Here is a 25558-nt window from a genome sequence, read left to right as displayed (position 1 = left end):
TGGCCCTCAGATATTTTATAAATAAAAAGCGTAATTTTAATTATAGTACATGTTCATGCAGTAGACTAACAGTGAATATGAAACTGCTTTTTTCGTGAACTTTGTTTAAAGCCAAACTAAATTTTAATTAATTTTTAATATTCAAAGCAAACTCACCCAAATCCATGTCTCCATACTTTATTTTGTTGAGATATCAATTTTAAAAACACCCCTCTAGCATTTCTAGCCGTGGCCATCTTGAGTAAGGGCAGAGGAATCATATAGCATTTATCCTACAAAATGACCTGGACTAAATAACGGAGTGGGCTACGACATGGCAAATGAGGTTTAATGTGGAGAAGTGTAAGGTTTTGCACTTGGGGACTAAAAACATAAAGTCACAATACACGCTAGGGGGGGAACCCTTGGGGGAATCAAAAATGGAGAAAGATCTGGGAGTCTTGGTAGATGATAGACTAGGCAACAGCATGCAATGTCAAGTGGCAGCTGCCAAAGCCAGCAGAATATTAGCATGCATAAAGAAAGGGATGTATTCCAGAGATAAGACTATAATCCTTCCACTTTATAAAACTCTGGTCCGACCACATCTGGAGTATTCTGTCCAGTTCTGGTCGCCAGTCCTCAGGAGGGATGTGTTGGAGCTGGAGAGGATCCAGAGAAGGATAACTAAACTAATTAGGGGATTGGAGGACCTTAGTTATGAAGAGCGTCTGCAATCGCTTGATTTATTCTCCCTGGAGAAGAGACGCCTGAGAGGGGACATGATAGCAATTTATAAATATCTCAATGGTGTTCTTGACATAGAAAAAAAACTATTCAGTCGTAGAGAGTGCATGAGGACTCGAGGGCATACATTGTGATTAGAGGAGAAGCGTTTTAACCGCAGGCAACGTGGGGGGTTCTTTACTGTTAGAGCTACAAGCTTGTGGAATTCTCTACCACAAGAGGTGGTTTCTGCGGGAAGTATGGTGGCTTTCAAAAGACTCTTAAGGCCCGTACACACGTACCGATCGTCGGCATACAAACGTCGGTGGACGAAGGATCTGCCGATTGTACGCGTGTTAGTATGGTGCCTCCGACAGATGTCTGCGCACAATCCGCGGACAAAAGTCTTTCGTGCAAACATGAAAATATTTGTATGCCGACACCAGAACGGACGATTGTTCGCCTGTCAGTACACAATTCGGCCGACAGACCGCAGATTTGCAAGACTGGGCATGCTCAGAAAATAGAAAACACAGGGAAAGTTAACCATTACATGACATCACTTCTGCAGTCGGCGGACAAAATTCTTGTGCTGTCCTTGTGCTGTCTTTGCACTTTTCAGCAGACACCGACATCCCGGGGAGAAAAGAGGAACATTTGTAAGCCGACCATCGGTACGTGTGTACGGGGCTTCAGACGTACATCTCAAGGATCAGAACATTCAGGGGTATGTGAGATGATTACGGCCACACACATCTACACAGGTTGAACTGGATGGACTATTGTCTTTATTCAACCTCAACTAGTATGTAACTATGTAACTTCCTGGAATCCATCTGCCCTTAGCACAGGCATGCAGGCAGGAGGGTGTGCAAAGCTGAGAAAGCCCCTCCTCCTCTCCTCCAGAAGAAATTTATAACAAATGCCTATGAAGACTCCTGGGATGTACGCATACCTCCCACATTTTTGAGAAGGGAATGAGGGACACCTATTAGCAGAAGTATGTAGGCATACTGCCCCTGCCATGCCCCTTAACGTAGAATTACACCAAAAAAATGATTAGTTAAACCCACAAGTGCTTTTTTTTACCACTACAATTCCTTTATACTGGCTTTTGAAATTTACAAATGCAGCAATTTAGAAATTAGAAATTAGATGAAAGGGAAACACCTTTTGAAAGATAGAAAGTGCCCCCTATAGGCACAGCTAGTTTCCCATGGGGTGCCCGTGGGGGCGTAGCGGCACTACCATCGACCCTTCCATCCCTCTCTATGAACAGTGCTGGTGTTATGCTTTCCTCAGTTTTCAAGTACCGTTAACTATTACTTGAGTTTTCTTTGTACCTTCCTTAAACTTTTGTATTCAGTACTATATGTTATGCAATCCTGTTCATTTTTCATTGAATATTCTCCTCTATGCAAGTTAATAAAAATGAAAGAAAGATAGATAAAAAGTGCATTTTATATACAACTATATAGATCAGACCAAAGTGATGGGGAGGAAAGAGGGAGACAGGGACTTTGTTCCAAATCAGGGACAGTTCCTCAAAATCAGGAACATGAGGATGAGGTCATCTTTGCAATTTTTTTTTTTTTTTTAAATACCTGTTTATTAGTACTGTATATCGAGTGTACAATCACACAACACATCAAAACAAAACCAAAGTCTCATTATAAGACACGGTCGCCCATGCAGGGGTCTAGAAAACAGCATAACATCATTCCAGTATCCTGACGACTTTGTTAGGACTAGGCATGGCTCAAGTCCTAAAAAGGTACCTTCTCGTGTATACCAGCGATGCTAATAAAAGGAGAATGTCTCCAGTATGACCACCTACCTCCATTTGACACTACAGAATAAAAGGTTTGAGAGATATTATGATTTGTCCTGCATAGCAGCAGTGGATGGATCAGCTAACCATTTAGACCAGGGGTCTTCAAACTATGGCCCTCCAGTTGTTCAGGAACTACAATTCCCATCATGCCTAGTCATGTCTGTGAATGTCAAAGTTTTACAATGCCTCATGGGATGTGTAGTTCCACAACATCTGGAGGGCCATAGTTTGAAGATCCCTGATTTAGACCATACTTTATCATATTTCTTTTGACAGCCCCTAATAACATATGATTCTTGGTATAAAGGCAAGTTAACATTGACCAAATGTTTCCGAAAGGTAAGGGATGGAGGAGCAGCCTTCTTCCAAGACATTGTTATGGACATAATGGCATAGAAAAATACTAGACTAAGCATGGGCCTTCCTGCCACAGTAGGAACCAGTGCCTCCACTTATCCCAACAGACACAAACTAACAGGTTTTAAGGAAATCTTAGAAGTAGAGTTGATAACAGTAACCACCTCCTTCCAATATTTAAATATAACCAGAGAGCTCCAAAAAACATGTGAGAAGTCAGCAGGCATCTTTGCAATGTTAGTTGTATCAGCAGTGCTGTATTTTGGCCTAGGCCAACAAGGCCCAGGCCTAGGGCGGCACTTTGCAGGGGGCAGCAAAGAAACTGCCCCCCTCCACCTGAGTCTCTATTGGCCACTGGTTGCTAGAGCCACCTCTCTCATTCCCCTCTCTCTCTCTTAACCCCCTCTCTCTCACTCTCATCCCCCCTCTCTCTCACCGCCCCTCTCTCTCTCGCTCACCCCCCTCTCTCTCTCACCCCTCCTCTCTCACCCCTCCTCTCTTTCACCCCTCTTCTCTCTCTCTCACCCTCCCTCTCTCTCTCATCCCCCCTCTCGCTCGCTCTCTCTCTCATCCCCCCTCTCGCTCTCTCTCTCTCTATCTCTCACCACCCTCTCTCTGTCTTTCTCTCTCTGTCTCTCTCTCTCTCATCCCCCCTTTATTGCTTTCTCACCCCTCCCCTCTCTCTCATCCCCCCCTCTCTCTCTCATCCCCCCTCACCCACCCCCCTCTCTCTCTCTCTCTCCCTCACCCACCCCCTCTCTCGTGAGATCTCAGGGGTTCATGCTGGGACTTGTAGTCCTTCAATTTTGGAGGGAGCCACATCCATTAAAATAGAAAGAGTGGGGAAAAGTTACATAGGTGGGGGAGGGGGGGCGCCCAATTTTAGTCTTGCCTAGGGCAGCACAAAACCAAAATACACCACTGTGTATCAGGCAACATTCATACATCTGGGGTCTGTAAATGTCACCAGTTGGAAGATTTCAGAGGAAATAATAATTTAACTGATAAGGAAACCTTGTCATATCACTATTGTGTCCCTCTAAAATAAACAGGAAGTTGTGTCCATATTGCTTTCATCTCTCCCCTCTATTGCAAAAAACACGAATACGTAGGTGACCCATCAATGCATGTTAATGTCTGAGATGGAAGTCCCCTTCGGACAGTCAGATCATGCCAGCATATCCACCCATCCTCTAAGCTTTATTTAAATCATAAGCAATGTTTAACTGTCTACAACTACTTAACGGTCTGTGTTTTGTAGGTTCATGGTAACGTGGACAACTCGTGGAATGAGGAAGAAGTGTGGAGAGTGGAAATGTACATCTCATTCGGCATTATGAGCCTTGGATTGCTGTCTTTGCTGGCGGTGACCTCCATTCCTTCCGTCAATAGCGCCTTAAACTGGAGGGAATTCAGCTTCATTCAGGTATCAGTCAGCACTTAAAGAAACAACAGTATCTGCATAAAGTCCACCACCAGGCTGTTTTACAATCCCAATCACACTCCCCCTGCCTTTATGCACCACAGGAGCTCTCACTTACGGAGTGGGGCTTTCAGGTATAAACAAACATACTACCTTATTAATGGGACAGCACATGGACCTCGATGGGGCATCACCATGCCCAAACACTGTTCAGGGAGGGGGGTTGTGAAAATGTTCTCCTGTCTAAGCTTTGACACTGGATGTCACTGGAGCTGAGACAGGTGTTCCGTGAAAAAACCCTACCCATGAAAATTCCCTACCCTCGTCACTTCCGGTGCACCTACGTCATTGAACAGCTGAGCAGCTTAGCAGTGCGCATGCTCGAAGCTCCGGAGGGTAGGGAATTCTCACAGGGTAGTGTGTTGTAACGTTACACCGCATCAGCTGTTGCCGCGGTTACATTAAAACATCTCGGCTGCAAAATGAAATCATCTCCGCTCCTACCCCTGTGACTTCCCTCATCTCGGCTACTAAATGTAAAAGCTGCGGCGGGTCTATGAAAATATAAATCACGGAGCCGAGATCTCCGTGATTTATATTTTCATACACCCGCCGCTTTTACGTTTAGTAGCCGAGATCAGGGAAGTCACAGGGGTAGGAGCGGAGATGTTTTAATGTAACCGCGGCAACAGCTGATGCGGTGTAACGTTACAACACACTAGAGCTGCACGATTAATCGTATGAAAATCGCGATCTCGATTCACCCCTCCTGACGATCTAACCCTGAAATATGCTTGATTCTTTGCATAGCTGCATAGCAGAGAGAACAGCTGTGGAAAAAAAAAAAAAAAAAGCCTCCCGGCAAAGGCTATCAGCAAAGTCTCCCAGTAACTATAAACAAAAATGAATACATTGTATCTTTTCCTTCCCTCTGCCAGGGAGAAAGGAAGTTTAACCTCTTAAAGACTGGATCTTTTTCTGACATTTGTTGCTTGCAAGCTAAAATCAGTTTTTTTTGCTAGAAAAGTACTTAGAACATTTTATATATTTTTTTTAGCAGAGACCCTACAGAATAAAATGGCGATTGTTGTAATATTTTATGTCACACTGTATTTGCGCAGCAGTCTTTCAAACGCAATTAATAGACTTTAATGAATAAAAAAAAAACGTAACAGTAAAGTTATCCCAATTTTTTTTTGTTACACAGAGAATCGTGAGAGAATCGTGATCTTTATTCCAAGCTAAAAAATCGTGATTCTCATTTTGGCCAGAATCGTGCAGCTCTACAACACACTACCGTGAAAATTCCCTACCCTCCGGAGCTTCGAGCATGCGCACTGCTCAGCTGTTCAATAACATATTCGGAGCTGTGAGCATGCGCAGTGGTAAGCTGCTCAGCTGTTCCATGACGTATGTGACAGGAAGTGACGAGGGTAGGGAATTTTCACGAGGTATGTTTTTTTAATGTTACAGCGTTGTAAGGGGGAGGCTGTAGGAGATAAAAGCCTAGGGAGTGGGCTATCTGCAGACACTGTCCTTTGCCCTGATTGTGACACAGTCTCTTTAAAGTAAACCTATCGTTGTCATTTCAAACATGTGCTGGATAGCAGCCACTAAAGGGTGGCACATTGCACTTTTCTTGCCATTATTAGCTTGCTGACACCTCCACCTCCCCACCATCTCTCCTCCATCCCACAATGCAATGCTCGATGTCTGAGCCCTGTCACATGGGGGGGCCAGGCTTGTTCCTAAGCCCATGCAAATATTGCCTTTTTGAAATTTCTTTTCATAGGACTTTTGGGAACTCGAATAGTTCTTTCATTGTGAGAGGTTGATATGATGTGGCACCTTATGGGGCCACTTATCCACCACTTATTTTCTTAAAGTTCTTTTTTGCCCACTAAGTTGCTAATAATCACAGTTGCATTAGGTTTAAGGAATACTTCCTTAGTAACACAGCATATTTGCCAACACCAAAACATCATCTTTCAAAACCCTACGTCAACACTGAACTTTACTTTGGCTTGAAGTTTTTTCCTTTTTCCGTCACATCTTGAGGTCTTCTTCCTCTTCTCTTTCTGGCGGAGTTGGCAGTCCTAACTACTGTAGGGAGGGGTGTCATTGTGAGCCCAGGCCTGAGATGGTGATGTGTCCATGTCCCCTGGGGCTCACATGAAGTGTTCAATGATTCTGGCCATCATTCATCCTGGAAGAAGACTGATGATGGACTAGAGTTTCTGTGGGGGACACCACTGAAGACAAGGTGGGTATTTTGGTGAGAGCTGTATTATTATTATTTTTTGTAGCACCCCTCTGACACCCTTAAGGCAAAATAGCACTTCCAGAGGCAGCAGCGAGATAGCGATTCACCCCAGGACTGAGTCCATGGCTAAAATGGGGGGACCAAGAAAGGATATTGGGCGCCGGTCACTTTTGTCTTTTTAAAAATTTATTGCAGAACGGTTAAGAAGATGAGGGTTAGGGGTCCCAGATACTGTAGTTGATCACTTACAGACTCCCCAGACTGTGTCCAGCTTCACAGCGTCAGAACCTTTAAGCCGACCCAGGAAAACTGTAAGCAGGTTCCCAAATTTCAGTGCGTCCTCCAAGTGAGTCACCAGGCCCTTTCGAGAGACCAGCCTTCCTCCTGGTTCTCTCTGGCAAGGGGCCTCCCCTGGGTCTCCTCCTTGGCACATCTTACTTCAGACCAGGCAGGACAGCTTTAGGACCACTTGGCCCCAAAACAGGCTATTGGGCCTAACAGCAGAGTACCATCCAGCAGCATCTATCTGGGCCTCAGCCCAGCAGCAGAGAGCAAGCACATGGCATGCTCATTTGGCTGTATTTCTCCTATGGATAACAGGAATGCAGTTCATTCTGCACTGTGACCAGTTTTCAGCAGACAGCGGGTAAAGCCCACTGTCGACTGATATCACAGAGATAGTCCAGGCTGGGGAAAGATTGTGACCAGGGGAGGACTGGGCCAGGGGGCAGGGGGGCAATTGCACCCTGGGCCATTCTGATACCCCGTAAAAAGGCTGCATTGCTTCTGCCACAGACATGCCTTAAGGATTCCTGGTGAAAAGAAGTAAAAAGTCCCTGCCACTGACCTACTGAGTGCGGGTTAAAGGCAAGGACAGAGCGCAGGCCTCCCCCTCCCAGCATGGATGGTGTAAACTGTGTCTGAGCAGAGGCCAGTTCCATGCCCCACTGGAGAATCTTCTCTCCCGGCCAGCCCAGACAGAGCTGCCCAGCTCCCCCCAACCGCCCCATGCTGGCCAGGTCAAGAACCCAGATTCAGCCGGTAAGTAGAAAGAATCTGGAGCAGGGCTTGAGCCTAGAATGGGGGTCAGGAGGAGGACGGGAAGAGGTAAAGTGGGAGGGGACCGACTCACTGTACCATGGGCCTCTGGTTTGTACTTGCCCCCTGGGCCGAAATTTGTCAGTCTGCCCCTGATTGCGACCATATTGACCGACATCCCGGCTCAACCTCTCATGGAGCTGCTGAGAGCCTGAGCCAGCCACTTCCGCCCCCTCCACAGTGAGCCCAAGGGGGGGCAGTGATCATCTTAATAAATGCTGGTGATCAGCTTTAAATTTTTAATTTGTGAGACATCAGGAATTTCTGTAGCATCTCACACAAAAAAACAGCATTTTACTTTTTATTATCATATAAATTCCACAGATTTTATCCACAGAGAACATTGCTAATAAATCACAGTTCCATTTGCTGTACATAGTAGCTGTTTATTTCAGGTCTGTTTGGGTTCATGGATTACTCCTGGAATAACACAGCCTATTTGCCAACACCAAAACTTCAACTTTAAAAATCCTAAATCAACAGTGAGCTTTACTTTGGCTTCATGTTTTTTCCTTTAGCATTTGCATGTCATGTCTGGTTTCCTCCCTTATTACAGCAACACAGTCCTACGACTAAGGACTTACTCATAACTCATAAAATGTTCTCTGTTTCTGGGAAATGTTTACATAGGTAAAGTAGAACTAAAGGCAAAACTTTATTTATTTTTTTTCGGATAAGAGAGTAAGGAAGGGTTATATCCCTGTCATTTTTTTTTTTTTTTGTCATCTGTATTCCATTGAGCAGATTTCCCTTCATTTCCTGTCCCATATCCAAAACAGGATAAGAGGAAATCCCTGGTTGTCACCAGCACTAGTGTCCCCATTGGAATATTTCCCCCATATTCCTATTCCTGATAACCCAAAATTTTGGAATTTCTCTTTCATTTTTGGTGATAACCGGAAACACAACAAATAGAGAGGCTAAATCTCCTACTGGGGGGCACAGACAGCAATATAAATCTGACAGGTGTTTTAATCCTCACTCTGTCATAAACTAAAATTTAAAATAAATAAAAATAAATAAAAATTTTATTAATTTATTTCACTGGTCAGAATTAATTAATATTCTGGCCAATGAAATTAATTACCGCCCCAACACTTGACACGGCTAAACACGTTACACACTTTAACCACTTAAGGACCGCCCCTCGTACATATACTGCGGCAGGGCAGACCTTAAGTGCAAAATCACATACCTGTACGTGCTTCCTTTCTTCGGCTCTGGGGCGCTCGCCGCCGGAGCCCCGCTCTCGCTGTGACTAAACACAAGGGGAGACAATCAGCGGGTCCAGACCCAATGTCTGCTGGAACCCCGGCGATCGTTTAGAGATAGGCAGAACAACGATCAACCTATGTAAACAAGGCAGATCTCCGTTCTGCTAGTAAGAAAGACAGAGATCTTGTGTTTCTGCTAAGCAGGAACACATGTCTCTGCCTTCCTTCAGTTAAATCACCCCCACACAGTATGAAAGCACTCTCAAGAAACACAGTTAACCCGTTTGATCGCCCCTGATGTTAACCCCTTCCCTGCCAGTGTGATTAGTACAGTGACAGTGACATTTTTTTAGCGCTGTTCTTCACTGTATTGGTGTCACTGGTTCCCAAAAAGTCTCACTTAGTGTCAGATTTGTCCACCGCAATGTCACAGTCCTGCTAAAAATCGCTGATCGCCGCCATTATTAGTAAAAACAATAAAAAAATAGAAAGTCCATAAATCTATCCCATAGTTTGTGGACGCTATAACTTTTGCGCAAACCAATCAATATACGCATATTAGGATTTTTTTTTTTTTTTTTTTTTACCAAAAACATGTAGCAGAATGCATATTGGCCTAAATTGCTGAAGAATTTAGATTTTTTATATTTTTTTTATTGAATGTGTTTTATAGCAGAAAGTAAAAAATATTGTTTTTTTTTTTTTTAATTGTTGGTCTTTTTTTGGTTTATAGCGTAAAAAATAAAAAGGTGATCAAATACCACTAAAAGAAAGCTCTATGCAATCAATTTTATTTGGGCACAGTGTCGCACGACCGCGCAATTGTCAGTTAAAGTAGCGCAGTGCAGTATCGCAAAAAAAGGCCTGGTCAGGAAGGGGATAAATCCTTCCTGAGCTGAAGTGGTTAACAAAGCATCACGCCTTTTTTTCAGCCAAAATGCCGCTGCCAGGAGGAAAGACGTCTAGGAGAGATAGAAAAACGTCCAGTGTGCATGAGGCCTAATACAAATCAACCAATTAAAAGTTACTTTTTATCCTTTAGTGCAGGGATCGTCAAACTACGGCCCTCCAGCTGTTGCAGGACTACACGTCCCTTGAGGCATTGGAAAACTCTGACATTCACAGACATGACTAGGCATGATAGGAATTGTAGTTCCTGAACAACTGGAGGGCTGTAGTTGGAAATGCATGTACTTTTTACGTTATTATCAAATGTATTTGCTCATTTCAATGTGTTCCTATATTCCTATATTTATATATATGTAGACAACTTCTAATTGTCTGCTTTGCATAAAATATTGTGCAACCAAATGCAAGCCATCATTTCCCGGCAATCCTTTTGCTATCTCTAACTAGGTCACACCAACCTGCTTCTGTCTCAAATTCTGAGCTTTATACATGTGTTAAATATATTCCAGTGCTTTCCACAGTCGTCAACACATCTGCAGAACACTGTGATATCAATGCAAGGCTTTTATACAGAAATATTCTGACCTACTGAGAAGCTTCCATTCGCTTTGTCTATCTGTGCAGGACTCTGTAGAACCGGGAGAAAGAACACAATGCTTTCATTAATGTCTTCATAGGGGAATGTTGAGCAGGAAGCTGATGAAATGATACTGAGAGATATCTGAGATCATATTCATACCTGCACTGGAACAATGTCAACTAAAATCTGAGCCTTTGTCAGGTGTAATCTCACCCCTTCATTCTTTTCACGTTGGGCTGTAACTGCAAGAGGTGCAATCCCATACAATGGTTTTTGGTGCACTCTGTAATGGTTTTCAACAGTGTACTTCTTTCTCTGTGCACATCAGTTGCACAGAAGGAAGGAGGCACAGTCCGATCAAAAGACTGAAAAGCTTTGCACAACGTACAGTATGCAGTGCATGCAATCACTATGATTTGCTGTCAGCAGCTGTGCAAGCTTTCAGTTCTAGATTATTGAATAATATTCTCATGGCATCAGGAACTGTGCCTGCAGATGTTAACCTAGAACCCTAAGGCTAGGTTCAAATCTTTTCATGTTGGGAATGCGTGCAAAAGTGCGCGCTTTCCCGATATGCCAAGAAATGAGCTGCCCTTTAGCAGATGCCCAGTGGTGCCATTATTTGTTAATGGCATACCCACACATCTGCAAACACATGCATTTTTGCATACACCAAACTGCATGGTGGTGCAGCAATAGGTGGTTTGGTGCATTTCTCATTGAAATTAACAGGCTACCCTACACGTGACACTTGGGAATGCGCAAAAAGACACACAATGTGGCTTAGTCCCACCTCTCACTCTCTGCTCACAGGATTTGATTGACAGCAGCAGTGTCCGTCTAAGTGTTTGTGGGGGGCAGTGTTGGGGTAGTTACTCAAAAAATGTAACTAGTTACTAGTTACTTTTGTAAATTGTAATGAGATTACTTTACTAGTTACTGCATTTGAAAAGTAACTTCACTACTTATTACTTTACTTTCCTCTTTCTTAATTGACCGTGTAGAAGAAGATACATGACACTCTTTCTGCATAGAGTTTATTGTATAAACACAGGCTTTGGGAAACATGAGAACAAAACCTGAAAAAACAGAATAAAACATAAAGTGCAGCAAAAAGTCATAAACTTCATCCCTCTCTATTCTTCGAAATAACGATTGTATCGCACGGCTTGGGTAACGCAGGAAAGCGCGTTCCTATAGCCTAGTAAAGTAGTGTAGTTACCAATATTAGTATTGTAACTAGTTACTTTACTTAGTTACCAAAAAAAGTAATGTAGTTACTGTAATTAGTTACTTTGTAACTAGTTACCCCCAACACTGGTAGGGGGGCACCTATTGGAAGGTTTTTTTTACCCCAAAGCCATTTAGTTTTGATAAGGATTACAACTCCTGTCAGATTTTTTTCATTTTTGCTGCCTGTCCTTCTTTGAGCAGAATATTCTTCATTTTCTGCCCTCCAGACACAAACAGAAGAGGAAATCTCTCCAAAGAAAGGGAAATCCTTGGGGGGAGGGTTCTCTCGCTCCAGTTTTTGTGTGGGAAGTACTATCTCCCGAACTCAGATGTACACTATTATACACAGTTGCTTCTTTTTAAAAAAAAACTTTCAAGGAGATATTTTCAGTGAGACTGCCTTTGAATCTTTATGTATGTTGTGTGATAAATAATATTTTTTCTACAATATATTCCATGTTAATGTCACAACTCTTTAAAGTGGAGTTCCACCCTAAAATTATACTTACCTCCATCTTCTTGGTCCGGGTCACCTGAAAAACAAATGGATAATCGCAATTTTTTTTTTTTTTTACTTACCTCGTTTAGAAGAAAATATAGTCACCTTACTTCCTCTTCCTCCCCTCGGCGGCCACGGCGAGTCGTCACTTCCTGGCTTGCAATGATTCCTGGGAGCTGAACCGGCCCCGACGTCAGTTCCGGTTCAGGCGCCGTCATACCTTGCTAAACAGCTTCTGGGCATGCCGAAGAAGACGGAGAGGACACAGAACAGGATCGCGCTGGCTTCAAGTTGCCCACACCTGAGATGGCAGCGCTGGACAATACATTTTCAAGGTAAGTATTTCTTCTAAAAGGTAAGTGCAACCTGGGACAGATCAGAGGCTATCCATTGTGGAATGCACTAGCCCTGACTGTCCCGGGGGTATTTTTATTAAAAAAAACTTTCCCAGGGTGGAACTCCGCTTTACACAACAATATATGCTAAAGTGATCTGAATGTGGAATAAAATCAAGGACTGGCATAAACAAATGAGAGATGCTTCCAGATCATATTTTACACTTCTCTCATAGAAGCTAACTATAACGTTTTACATAGTTAGTACATGGTCCCAACGAGGTTGGCCTTTTCTGTTCCTGGAGCCCCATCATGCTGTTCCAGCGGTTGCAGCCAAGAAGGCTCGTTCTTCCACATTTGGTGGAAATTCCCAAAAGTCTGCAGATTTTGGATCCACAATTTCTTCTATCTCCTGACATATAATTTTAGAGGCTCTGCAGCATGTGGGAATGCTGCTCTCTTTGGTGCTTCTAGCAGCCCGAATTGTGATAGCTAGGTCTTGAAAGTTTCTCACTTTATTGTTTGATATGATTAAGACCAAACTCTCCTGGATAATGGTCAACGAGAAACTCTGGGCCATCCTAAATGATAAATTGCCTCAGTTTGAAAAGACTTGGGAACCATAGAAACATAGAAACATAGAATGTGTCGGCAGATAAGAACCATTTGGCCCATCTAGTCTGCCCAATATATCTGAATCCTATGAATAGTCCCTGGCCCTATCTTATATGAAGGATAGCCCATGCATGCTTAAACTCCTTCACTGTATTTGCAGCTACCACTTCTGCAGGAAGGTTATTCCATGCATCCTCTACTCTCTCAGTAAAGTAATACTTCCTCATATTACTTTTAAACCTTTGCCCCTCTAATTTAAAACTGTGTCCTCTTGTGGTAGTTTTTCTTCTTTTAAATATGCTCTCCTCCTTTACCGAGTTGATTCCCTTTATGTATTTAAAAGTTTCTATCATATCCCCTCTGTCTCTTCTTTCTTCCAAGCTATACATGTTAAGGTCCTTTAACCTTTCCTGGTAAGTTTTTTCCTGCAATCCATGTACTAGTTTAGTAGCTCCTCTCTGGACTCTCTCTAGAGTATCTATATCCTTCTGGAGATATGGCCTCCAGTACTGCGCACAATACTCCAAGTGAGGTCTCACCAGTGTTCTGTACAGCGGCATAAGCACTTCTCTCTTTCTACTGCTTATACCTCTCCCTATACATCCAAGCATTCTGCTGGCATTTCGTGCTGCTCTATTACATTGTCTTCCCACCTTTAAGTCTTCTGAAATAATTACTCCTAAATCCCTTTCCTCAGATACTGAGGTCAGGACTGTGTCAAATATTTTATATTCTGCCCTTGGGTTTTTACGCCCCAGGTGCATTATCTTGCACTTATCCACATTAAATTTCAGTTGCCAGAGTTCTGACCATTCTTCTAGTTTTCCTTAATCCTTTTCCATTTGGCGTTTCCCTCCAGGAACATCAACCCTGTTGCATATCTTTGTGTCATCAGCAAAAAGACAAACCTTACCATCGATGGCCTTTTGCAATATCACTTATGAAGATATTAAACAAAATTGGTCCCAGTACAGATCCCTGAGGTACCCCACTGGTAACATGACCTTGTTCTGAATGTTCTCCATTGACTACAACCCTCTGTTGTCTGTCACTCAGCCACTGCCTAATCCACTCAACAATATGGGAGTCCATGCTCAATGACTCCAGTTTATTGATAAGTCTTCTATGTGGGACAGTGTCAAAAGCCTTACTAAAATCTAGATATGCAATGTCTACTGCACCTCCACTGTCTATTATTTTAGTCACCCAGTCAAAAAAATCTATAAGATTTGTTTGACATGATCTCCCTGAAGTAAACCCATGTTGTTTTTCATCTTGAAATCCATGGGATTTAAGATGTTCCACAATCCTATCCTTTAATAGGGTTTCCATTAATTTGCCTACTGGTTCACCTATCATTTTGGGAACATCTAGAGTTTTCAAGTGTTCCTGAAGCTTAGTTATTGAGCTCTTTGATGGCGCAGACTGCTCTATACATATCTTTCCTTCCTTTCTTTTTTTCTTTCTCTCCAGATTTGTTATTTTGGAAATTGTCTAACGAGTGGGGGAAATATTGCTATCAAGGGGGTGACAAAAGAAAATCTCTTTCTTTTTTTGAATGTTACTGTATGCTGATTGTGTTCGGTTATAAACTTTCCAGGAGTTTGGATTTGTGTTGGATGTATACTTAAATTTTTGGCAATAAAAATTGTTGGAAACAAAAGGGAAATCTTTTAAGACATTTGTCGCTGGAGCAGGTGTTCTCATTGGATGATTTCCCCTACATTCCTGTTTCAGTGACAACTCACAATTTATTTCCATTACATGCAATGGGCGCAAGACAAATACAGGGAGTAAAACTGGCCATATATTACTCATTTTTTTTCGTTCAACCAAAAAAGCTGAGCTGATTTTTCCATCCATACATTCGAGGTGAATAAAAAGATACTCGACGCTGTGTTTGTAATGTCAGAAGGTCCAGCTGTCACTTGTACTCTGCCTTTCATCTAGCAGCTCTGAGATCTTTACTTTTTCTAAAGAATAAAGCCACATTTCTTTATCACCCTCCTATTTCTATCTCCTATCTACATTGAACAAAATTATAAACGCAACACTTTTGTTTTTTGCCCCCATTTTTCATGAGCTGAACTCAAAGATCTAAGACTTTTTCTATGTACACAAAAGGCCTATTTCTCTAAAATATTGTTCACAAATCTGGCAAAATCTGTGTTAGTGAGCACTTCTCCTTTGCCGAGATAATCCATCCACCTCACAGGTGTTTAGACAGCATGATTATTGCAAAGGCCACTCTAAAATGTGCAGTTTTATCACACAGCACAATGCCACAGATGTTACAAGTTTTGAGGGAGCATCCAATTGGCATCCTGACTACAGGAATGTCCACCACAGCTGTTGCCTGTGAATCTAATGTTCATTTCTCTACGATAAGCTGTCTCCAAAGACGTTTCAGAGAATTTGGCAGTACATCCAACCGGCCTCACAACCGTAGACCACGTGTAACCACACCAGCCCTGGACCTCCACATCCAGCATCTTCACCTCCAAGATCGCCTGAGACCAGCCACCCGGACAGCTGCTGCAGCAATCGGTTTGCATAACCAAGGAATCTCTGCACAAACGGTCAGAAACCGTCTCAAGGAAGCTCTTCTGCATGCTCGTCATCCTCATCGGGGTCTCGACCTGACTGCAGTTGGTCGTTGTAACCAACTTGAGTGGGCAAATGCTCACATTCGATGGCGTCTGACCCTTTGGAGAGGTGCTCTCTTCACGGATGACTCCCAATTTTTACTGTACAGGGCAGATGGCAGACAGTGTGTATGGCGTTGTGTGGGTGAGCGGTTTGCTGATGTCAACGTTGTGGATCGAGTGGCCCATGGTGGCAGTGGGGTTATGGTATGGGCCGGCGTATGTTATGGACAACGAACACAGGTGCATTTTATTGATACCATTTTGAATGCACAGAGATACCGTGACAAGATCCTAAGGCCCACATACACTTTAATGTGGCATCAATGAGACCAAAATGTCCACCAAGAAGAACTTAGAGAACAAGTGAAAAGAAGACCACTGGCAGCCTTACATATCTAGCAAACGCTTGATTCTGAAAAGCTATTTACAGAGAGCAGGGCCATGCACAGACCTTTGGAGGGGCAGGTGCTCAAAGTATAAAAGGGGCACATGGAACAGGGCTTTAAATAGGGATGTGCTCAAAATATCAATACAGCAATGTATCGTGACGCATTCCTTCCTGATATGTGTATCGATATGGATGATTCTGTAATGATAGGGCAGAAAAATGTAGGAGTCAGAAACACTGCACATGCTGGGATATTTACATGTATGTGCCGGGGGCTAGTTGCACCCCTAGCACATGTGACTTAGGCAGCCAGAAAATGTCATGTCCTTTTTCATACATGTATGAACAAGTACATGACATTTTATTATGACAGAACATAACTAAGTATTAAAAAACATATTGCAACAATTTACACACGCTAATGCCCAGACTGATCATGTGAAAGGGGCCTAAGGTTGCTTTCACACGGATGCACTGCGGTTTACCTGCTGGCTGGTACTGCTGGTGGGTACACCTGGCTGGTACTGCTGGTGGGTACTGCTGGCAGGTACTACTGGCTGGTACTTCTGGCTGGTACTGCCAGTGGGTACTGCTGGCAGGTACTGCTGGTGGTTACTGCTGGCTGGTTCTGATGGTGGGAAATGCTGGCTCCTCTGAGACACATCAAAGCTGAAGGAAGCATGCAGAGCCCCCCCCCCCCCCCTCTGCACGTGTCTAACAGTGCATCTTGACAAGAAAGGGTGAAATGCTATCCTTGAGACCATAAGCTTGGATAATGGTCTATCTGAGACAACTAGAAATGGTGAAATGAGGATCTGATGCACCCTTACAGGGTTCACCTAGGGTGGCAAAAATGTAATCAGACTTTTTGAAAGGAGCAGTGACTAATAGACTCTCACAGCCCAAACCACATCCAGGCAATGGTCGACCAGCCCTGGTTGATGTGAAAGGCACAAAGTACCTTGGGCAAGAAGGAAGTCTTGGGCATAAACACCACTTTGTCAGAGAGTACCAGATTTAGATTCTGCATAGTAATAGGTAAACAAGCAGAAACGTATCCTTGATGGTTCTGAAAAACAAATTCTAGTCCACACTCAGCTGCAGGCAGGAAAAGATTTCCCAATAGAAAAACTCCTGGGACGAAGCCACGAAGATCACATAAAGTGAAGTATGCTTTCTATGTCTGTAATAAACCTTGTGAGAAGTGGACTTCCCAACCTTTAGCATTGTAGGAATCACAGACTGAGAGATACACCTCTCCCTAAGAACTTGTGCTTCAGCAGCCATTCCATAAAAGCCAGCAATTTTACAGCAGGATAGCAAATCAGTCCTTGGGACAGAAAATCCCAAGAATTCAGCAATGCCCATGGAGAGTCTGCCAGTTGTCTAACCAGGTTGGCGTGCCACATTCACCTAGGCCAGTCTGGAGCAATGTGAATCCCTGGAATGCCCTTACCTCACTCCTGTGAAGCAGGTGAGGAAGAAGTTTCAGGGGAGGAATGGCATAGATTAGGTACTAATCAAACAGAATGAACAGAGCATCTACTTCTTCTGTTGGGGGATCCCTGTACCTAGAAAAAAAACCTGTTGAGTTTTTTGTTCAACCTTTAAGATCAGGATGTCCACACGGGTTCTAGAATGCTTCTTGGTATAGGGACCACTCCCCCAAGTCCAGGCCTGCCAGCTCAGGAGGTCTTCCTATCAGTTTTCAACATCTTAATAAACACAGCTCACAAGGCTGGACCATGAAGTTTTTTCCCAGAACAGTTAGTTACATAGTTGGTAAGTGTAGCACTACTCCCTTGAGGACTGCTGGATTGTTCACCTTTGGATCCCCCTGGGTTACCGATAGCAACTGCAGCATACACAATTTAACTCTTTACACTCTGGCTCAGTCAATGACCAGTATATGGGATGTAGTTGTTTTTGTGGTTTTATTTAAATTAGGGATTTGAGAAGGGAAGAGTGGGATACTCCAACTTGAACTATTCACAGATGATGACTCCTGTCTGAAGATGCAGCCAGGCTGGTGATTCACCTTGCCACTTAGATGAATTTAGGATTAAGTCTCTGTGTAGATGACTTGTTAGGATAAATTATCTTCGGGATACACACCTAGTACCCCCTTTCACTCCACCTGCTGACACCCATCCTCTGACTATTCTTCACTGGGGTGGCCCCCCTCAGGTCAGCCTTCTAGACACGATCCCCTTTACTCACGATACTGTTTTTGGAGGGTCTCCAGTGTCTCTATCCCTCCAGACAGCTCTCATGGACCTCTGGGTTCAGCTCCTTCCTTCTGGTTCCCAGGTCGACTGCCTGTAACCACGTTCCACTGCTACAGAGAAGGAGACAGCTACCACCCTCCCTCCGGGACTCTGCTCACCAGCCAAAGACCCTGCAGCACATGTGCTCCTGGCTTTAATACCACACCCCACAATGCACCGAGACAATCAGTCTGTGCCAATCACTGGGCTGTATCAAAGCCTGTGTACCCATTGGTCAGGTTTCCTCCACTTTCCAATATGCCTCCCTATTGGACTAGTGTGAAACACTCCCTAGACCAGATGAATCACACACTGAGCACCATGAGCAGACCTAACTCATAGATCCTGCTGACTGGTAAGCAGAAAGCAATATAGATTTCCCTGCTGCTCCTCTGATTGGCAGAGCTAAAACTATACTCTCTCTCTCTAGCACCTAACTAGGAGGGTGCTACATAAGGTTAAATAAAGACACAAGTCTATTCACTTCAACCTTTGTGGGTGGGTGTGTGTGTGTGTTCAAACAGGATCCAATCTACCTCTCTTGTCATAGCTAGACTTATGTTTCCTGCCTGATGATTGAGACAGGGTGCCCAGCACTCCTTCCCAGTCTGATTCTCCAAAAGATGGAAACAAAGGACTTTCTAAACTCCATGGCTGGATTCCTGATCCACCAGGCACGGAACAACCTGGTCCTCAGTGATAGACAAATCGTTCTGTCCAGGCACTTGATCAACTTGTCTCATGACATCAGAACATTGAGCTGTAAGGTTCTGGAGTGTAATTGGGCACATGGAACTACCTCAAAAAAGTCTACTATCAGACATAGTGCTCTCATGCAAAAGCGGAAAGTCGACTAGTTACTGGATTGGAGATTATAATTGTGAGACCGGAGTGTCTGAAGTTTCTATTGTGGAAGGAACCCTCTGGCCTGAGCTCTGTCCAGGATAAGACCCAAATGATGAGTTAGTTCCAGCGATGGAGGATCAGATTTCATCCGAATTGCTGTAACATCTGGAAGGTCAGCATTACGATGTCTGACAGAGCTGCGATGAATGTATCCTCGACAGGAGGTTGTCTAAGTATTCTACAATGGTGATGCCACAAGAGAGCAGCAGTGCTAGTACTGGGACCAACGCCTTGGTAAATAACCAGGGTGCAGATGAAATATCCAAGGTCAGGGCTAAAAACTGATAGTGTATAAACCCCAATGAAAAGCGTATGATTGCTGATTACTGGAAAGATGAGGACAGGTAGATTTATTTTATTTACTGTATTTTCTGGTGTATAAGACTACTTTTGAACATCAAAAAAATCCCCCAAAAATTGGGGGTCGTCTTATACGCCGAGTATAATCTCTCCAAGGTAAGCTAAGTATAAGTATTACCGGTAGATGAAAATTAGGGTCGTCTTATACGCCGGAAAATACAGTATTTATTTCAGGTACTTATATAGCGCTGTCAATTTACGCAGCGCTTTTACATATACATATACATTGTACATTCACATCAGTCCCTGCCCTCAAGGAGCTTACAATCTAAGGTCCCTAACTCACATACATACATACATACATAGTAGGGCCAATTTTTTTTTATACAGGATCCAATTAACCTACCAGCATGTCTTTGGAGTGTGGAAGGAAACCGGAGTACCCAGAGGAAACCCACGCAGGCACAGGGAGAACATGCAAACTCCAGGCAGGTAGTGCCATGGTTGGGATTCCAACCAGCGACCCTCTTGCTGCTAGGTGAAAGTGCTAACCACTACACCACTGTGCCGCCTCTTTGATGGCCACAGAAGCCAGATTGCCTCCATGGTGAAGAGAGGCAATGACAGATTTGGTATATTCCATGTGGAGTTTTTGAAGATATTCAGAGTTTTGAGATACATAATGGGCTTGAGAACGATGAACAGATTAGGGTAAAAACTCCTGTCCCCTGGAACTGTTCTGCCACAGGAATTGGGGCAATGATATATAGATCAAAAAGCCATAAGAGTGCTTGATTGAGCTCTGCTAATCCTTGGACATACCCAAAGGGATATAAATTGCAGCTCCCCCTTACTTTCTGTGCTTAGAGGCTGTCCCTGATGGAGTAGTCATCATGACTGATTGAGTAGTGTTGACTGGGCTAAATAGACTGGACTAGAGCACTGTCTCTGCTGTAGGCTCCCCCTGTGTCAGAGTCAGTGTACAGGTCAAGGAAGGGCATGGGAGCATGCGGCTCTAACCTAAGTCCCAAACATATTGGTGGACACGGTCCAGAGAGACTGCCAAGTACAGTCTTTCCAGTGGCATGGTGTTGCTGTAAGCCACCAGATTTGTTGTGCCAGAGACTTTATCAATTACACCTGTGTGCAGCCTGTTGCAGAGTTCCTGTCCTCAGCCTTCTGGGTTACCCTCTGCAGCCAGTCCACTGATAAGAGAGTAAGCGAGGAAGACATCTGGCCACCTTGTCCAGGGTATTTTAAGTATTTTATTATTGTACGGACTGTTCTGCACCATTTCATTGCTTTGTTCAGATAACTGGTTTGTGCCTGTAACTCTGGTATTCTTTGCTGCCATCCTGTGGGTAGCTGTTTACTGACCTACCTCACTGTAGTTGTGCTCCTGTTGGTCTCTGCACCTTCTACCCTTCTTTTAACATTTTTTATTCCTATTTCCAATTGCTCAATAAACCTAGTTTAACATGTCACTGGTCTGATTCTTGGCTGGGACAGTTACATAACACTCCAAAATTCCAAAACTATCTCTTGGATTCCCTGAAGAGTATGCCTAGGTTTGCAATTTCCTGGACATGTTTGACACAACAAATTCACTTTGAAATGAAATCTTGTCAAAGAAAATTTAGGTTACATTACCATTTCTCCGTTGGGTTTACTGTGAACTGTGATGAGCATGAATGGCAGATATAGTCAAATACGGATGTTTTAAACAGTGAATTTTTGGTGTACATGAGGGACCTGACCTTGCTGCAACTATGTAATATAGCTTGGTCAACTCCCTTTTTCCAGCCCCTGATTGGGCAAAGAGTTTTGCTTTCTCCCCCTGTCAGCATATTAATTTCAGCACATGTAGATGCAGGACAGCGGACTGTTTTTAAACTACTTCCCCTCCTTTTTCTAGTCTAAATTCTGCTGTAAAGAGGACTGAAGAAAGCTGATTTGTGTTTTTTTTTATGTAGCTGGAGTTCAGCTTGAAATTTACAATGGCAAAAAAACTATGTATGTAAAAACTAACTATGTAAAGGGCAAAGCACCACAGCAATACTAACATAAAAACATCATCCCAACCCTGAAGAATAGTGAATGGAACATCATGATTTGGACTTGCTTCACTGCCTCACGGCCTGGATCACATTGCCATCATTGAGGATAAAATGAATTCCCACATTTACCAAAATAACCTACAGGATAATTACAGGGTGGCTACAGTTTAGTAGAATTTGAGTGATGCAACAGGACAATGAGCCTAAGCATGGAAGTAATCCCACCAGCTCTGAGGACGTCACCGGAAGTGACGAAACGCGTCAGCTTGGACCGCACAAACGTCATTACGTCACACCGAATGGAGCGCAAGCCAGAAGTAGCTTGTCTCACGGTGAGAAGGACATGCAGCCCGTACCGCTAGACCACCAGTGATGTGACATGATCTTTTAATCTATTTTACCCGATATATGGGAAATAAAGGATTCAGTCAATATTGAATTGCGCTATTTGGAGCCTCTTTTTTCTTCCACATACCGTCATCCCGATATCCTGGATGAAATTACCTGCCATTGGAGACCACCCAAAGGGGATACCTATTAAAGCCCAGGGGGCTTCCTAAGCTTGAAAGGTTCTAATGCCATACGGTATATAGAACCCACTACATCTGGTAAGTGATCCAGCCTATTTACCCACAAAAAGGAATTGATGTCACAGCGGATTATGATAAACCACGTGCACTTTTTGAATTGAACATTCATTAATTTTTTGTCATCAAGGACACTTATTATTTATATATTTATTTATTTTATTTTTTGAGCACTGAAGTCAGTTTTTATAACAATCCTTTTTGGATTGTATATATATCAAGGACACTTATAAATAATTAATTTATTTAATATATTTTTTTGTGCACTGAAGTCACTTGCAAAACAACCTCTTTTGAATTGTATATATATATCTTTTTTGGGATATTCACGGATAATTTATTGTAGCAATATTCATTCATATTAATTTTTATATATTTATATTTAACCATCAACTATCTGCACAATATTTAATAGATATTTATTCACAGTTGTATTAACCACTTTACCACCGGAGGATTTTGCTGTCTTCCGTCCAGGCCACTTTTTGCGATTCGGCACTGTGCAACTTCAACTGACAATTGCGCGGTCGGGCGACGCCGTACCCAAATGAAATTTACGTCCTTTTTTTCCCACAAACAGAGCTTTCTTTTGGTGGTATTTGATCACCTGTGCGATTTTTACTTTTTGCGCTATAAACAAAATAAGAGCGTTTATTTTGAAAAAATAACAATATTTTTAACATTTTTTTATATGAAATTCCCCACAAAAAAGATGTAAAAACCAATTTTTTAAAAAAATTTTTGCCAATTTGTTTTCTGCTACCTATGTTTGGTAAAAAAAATCGCAATAAGCGTATTTTGATTGGTTTGCGCAAAAGTTATTGCGTTTACTAACAAAGGGAAAGATTTCTGTCATTTTTGGTGTTTTTTTTTTAACGCGTAATGGTGGCGATCTGCGATTTTTTTTGCGGGACTGCGACATTGTGGCGGACAGATCGGACCCTTGACTGACATTTTTGACACTTTTGGAGGTACCAGTGACATTACTGCAGTAATCAGTGCTATATATATGCACTGTTACTGTAAAAATGACACTGGCAGGGAAGGGGTTAATTTTATTGGAGAGGGAGGGGTTAATGTATGCCTGGTGCTTACTGACGTGTAGGGGGGGAGGTGACTGAGTGAGGCATGGACAGATCGGATGTCCAGCTATGCTGAACAGTCCGATCTGTCACTCCCTGTCACTATGGAGATCCGCCCGCTGTGTTTACACACAGCGGGCGGATCTCCAGACTCGATCCCCCACGATCGGGTAAGAGCAGCGGCGATTGCCGCTGCTCCTCCCCTGGCCCGACTCCCGCTGTGAATGAAAACAGCGGGAGCGCGCCTCCGGCGGCGCGCAAGCGCCGCCCAGAAGGGGGAGTGTCTGATGACGTTAATACTACGTCGTCAGACGATAACGAGCCACTCTGCCGCAGTAGTATTACTGTGAGCAGACATAAAGTGGTTAATTTTGCAATATAATTTCTGGTATCATACTTACCATTGGTATATAGGTAATATATACAGGTATTCATTGCCTTGAGCAAGCGCTGTATTTTGGTCTTAAATTAAGGCCATAGATATTCCAAGAAATTCGAATTATTTGTGCGTTATCAGCTTAAGAACATTGTGTTTGTTTATTGCTGTGACAGATGAGGATCAGATCACATTTTATGGCAAATTACTGCAGAAAACCAGTTAATTCCAATGGGCTCACACAATTTTTCTTCCAATTGTATATTTATAATTTGTAAAAAGTTTATAAAATATGTTAGAGGTAGAAAACTGCAAGGTTGAAACAGTTTTTAACCTTTTTTGTCTTTTTTTTTCCCCCACAGTCTACTCTCGGCTATGTGGCTTTGCTAATTAGCACCTTTCATGTTTTAATATATGGCTGGAAACGAGCCTTCGAAGAAGAGAACTACCGCTTTTACACTCCGCCAAACTTTGTTATAGCACTGGTCCTCCCAACAATAGTCATCCTCGGAAAGATTGTGCTGCTGTGCCCGTGCGTCAGCAAGAAGCTCCGCCTCATCAAGAGAGGATGGGAGAAGAGTCATTTTAAGGAACACACAAGCAGCACAGCGGCTCACGTCTCCCCTGAGAGAGTCACGGTCATGTAATGGGGATTTTCCCCTATGGCCTGGGAATGCCATACCAGTACTTCTGTTATCTTTCCAGACAGCAGAAGGCATCATAAGTTACGGTTACATCAGCAAAATACAAGGGGATTTATTTTTCAAAAGTGTAAGGAGACATGTTTAGGTCGTTTACAGCGGTTAGACGCCACTTTCCTGAATTTTCCAAATTGTGCCAGGAAAATGACAGCAAGAGCCTTTTCTTGCTCTAAGACACTTTTGATGCATTAAAGCACTTCATTTTTCTTTAAAGCAGAACTAGATAGAAAAGATCTCCATTTAATCCAGTTACTAAAGCAACTCCATCACCAGAAAAAAAAAAAATTAAAAAGCATACTGCAAAAGACGATCATTAATATTTGCCAGTCTGGCAATCAGTGACTTTTGCACTCTTGGAACTATGATGGTCCAAGAATCTTCAGAATTCAACCAGAGGCGTAACTAGAACCTTCAGGGCCCCGGTGCATAAAACCATGAAGGGCCCCCCCCCGGTCCCCTGGCCGGGGCCCTTCCCTTCAAGTCTGGGGCTCTTCCCACTGATCCAGGGGCCCTTTACTCTCATTGTGGGGCCCTTTATTACAGTCAAGCAGCGGGACCCTTTCACAAGTTCTGCAGTGGGCCCCCTTCCTGCCTTCTTGGAGCCTCCCCATGGTGGTGGAATGCCAGGGCCCGGTTGCAAGTGTGACCTTTCCAATCCTGGAAGTTCACCCACTGGCGTCAGTAGTTTTTATTTTTTGTTATTTTATTTGTATTGTTTTTTATAATTTTATTTTATTTTTTTACAATGTCACTGACTATGACTCTGTCCATTCAGAAAAGGAAGGAGCTGGTAAATTACATTATATTACACATCCCCTGCAGCAGCCGGCAGGAGAGGGGAGGGAGCACAGGGGGGGCAGGGGCCCAGAGACAGCAGAACACAAGTGAACTGGATAGGAGGAGTGGCGGGGGCAGCATACAGAGGAACCAATCTCCTCCATTTTCCTACTGCAGCTACAGGAGGAAAAAGGAGGACGGTGATTTCTCTACATGCTGCCCCCGCTGCCCCTCCTATCCAGGTGTACAGGGGAGCTGCATGGGCCCCTTGGAGCATGGGGCCCGGTTGCAATTGCAACCCCTGTAGTTACGCCCCTGAATTCAACACACTTTTCGGTATGTCAGGCGCCTGTGTCCCTTATTGCATTTCCAACTGCAAACTGCCACGTCACCATAGTCTCCCT

The 25558-nt window shown here is 43.3% G+C and overlaps 1 protein-coding gene across 1 annotated transcript in view; it reads left to right on the top strand.

The window, feature by feature from the left end:
- STEAP2 (STEAP2 metalloreductase) overlaps positions 1–24762 on the top strand; it is a 40061-nt gene extending 15299 nt beyond the window's left edge. The window contains exons 4-5 of the mRNA XM_082258508.1: positions 4158–4322; positions 24039–24762. Of these exons, the coding sequence (XP_082114634.1) occupies positions 4158–4322; positions 24039–24323 (450 nt within the window). The 3' untranslated portion in view covers positions 24324–24762. The remainder of the gene's footprint in view (positions 1–4157; positions 4323–24038) is intronic.
- Positions 24763–25558: the final 796 nt, after the last annotated feature.

This window comes from Pelophylax lessonae (genome assembly GCF_965119305.1).
Source record: "Pelophylax lessonae genome assembly, chromosome: 5".
Classification (NCBI taxonomy): Eukaryota; Metazoa; Chordata; class Amphibia; order Anura; family Ranidae; genus Pelophylax; species Pelophylax lessonae.
This window is presented reverse-complemented; position numbering and strand designations above follow the sequence as displayed.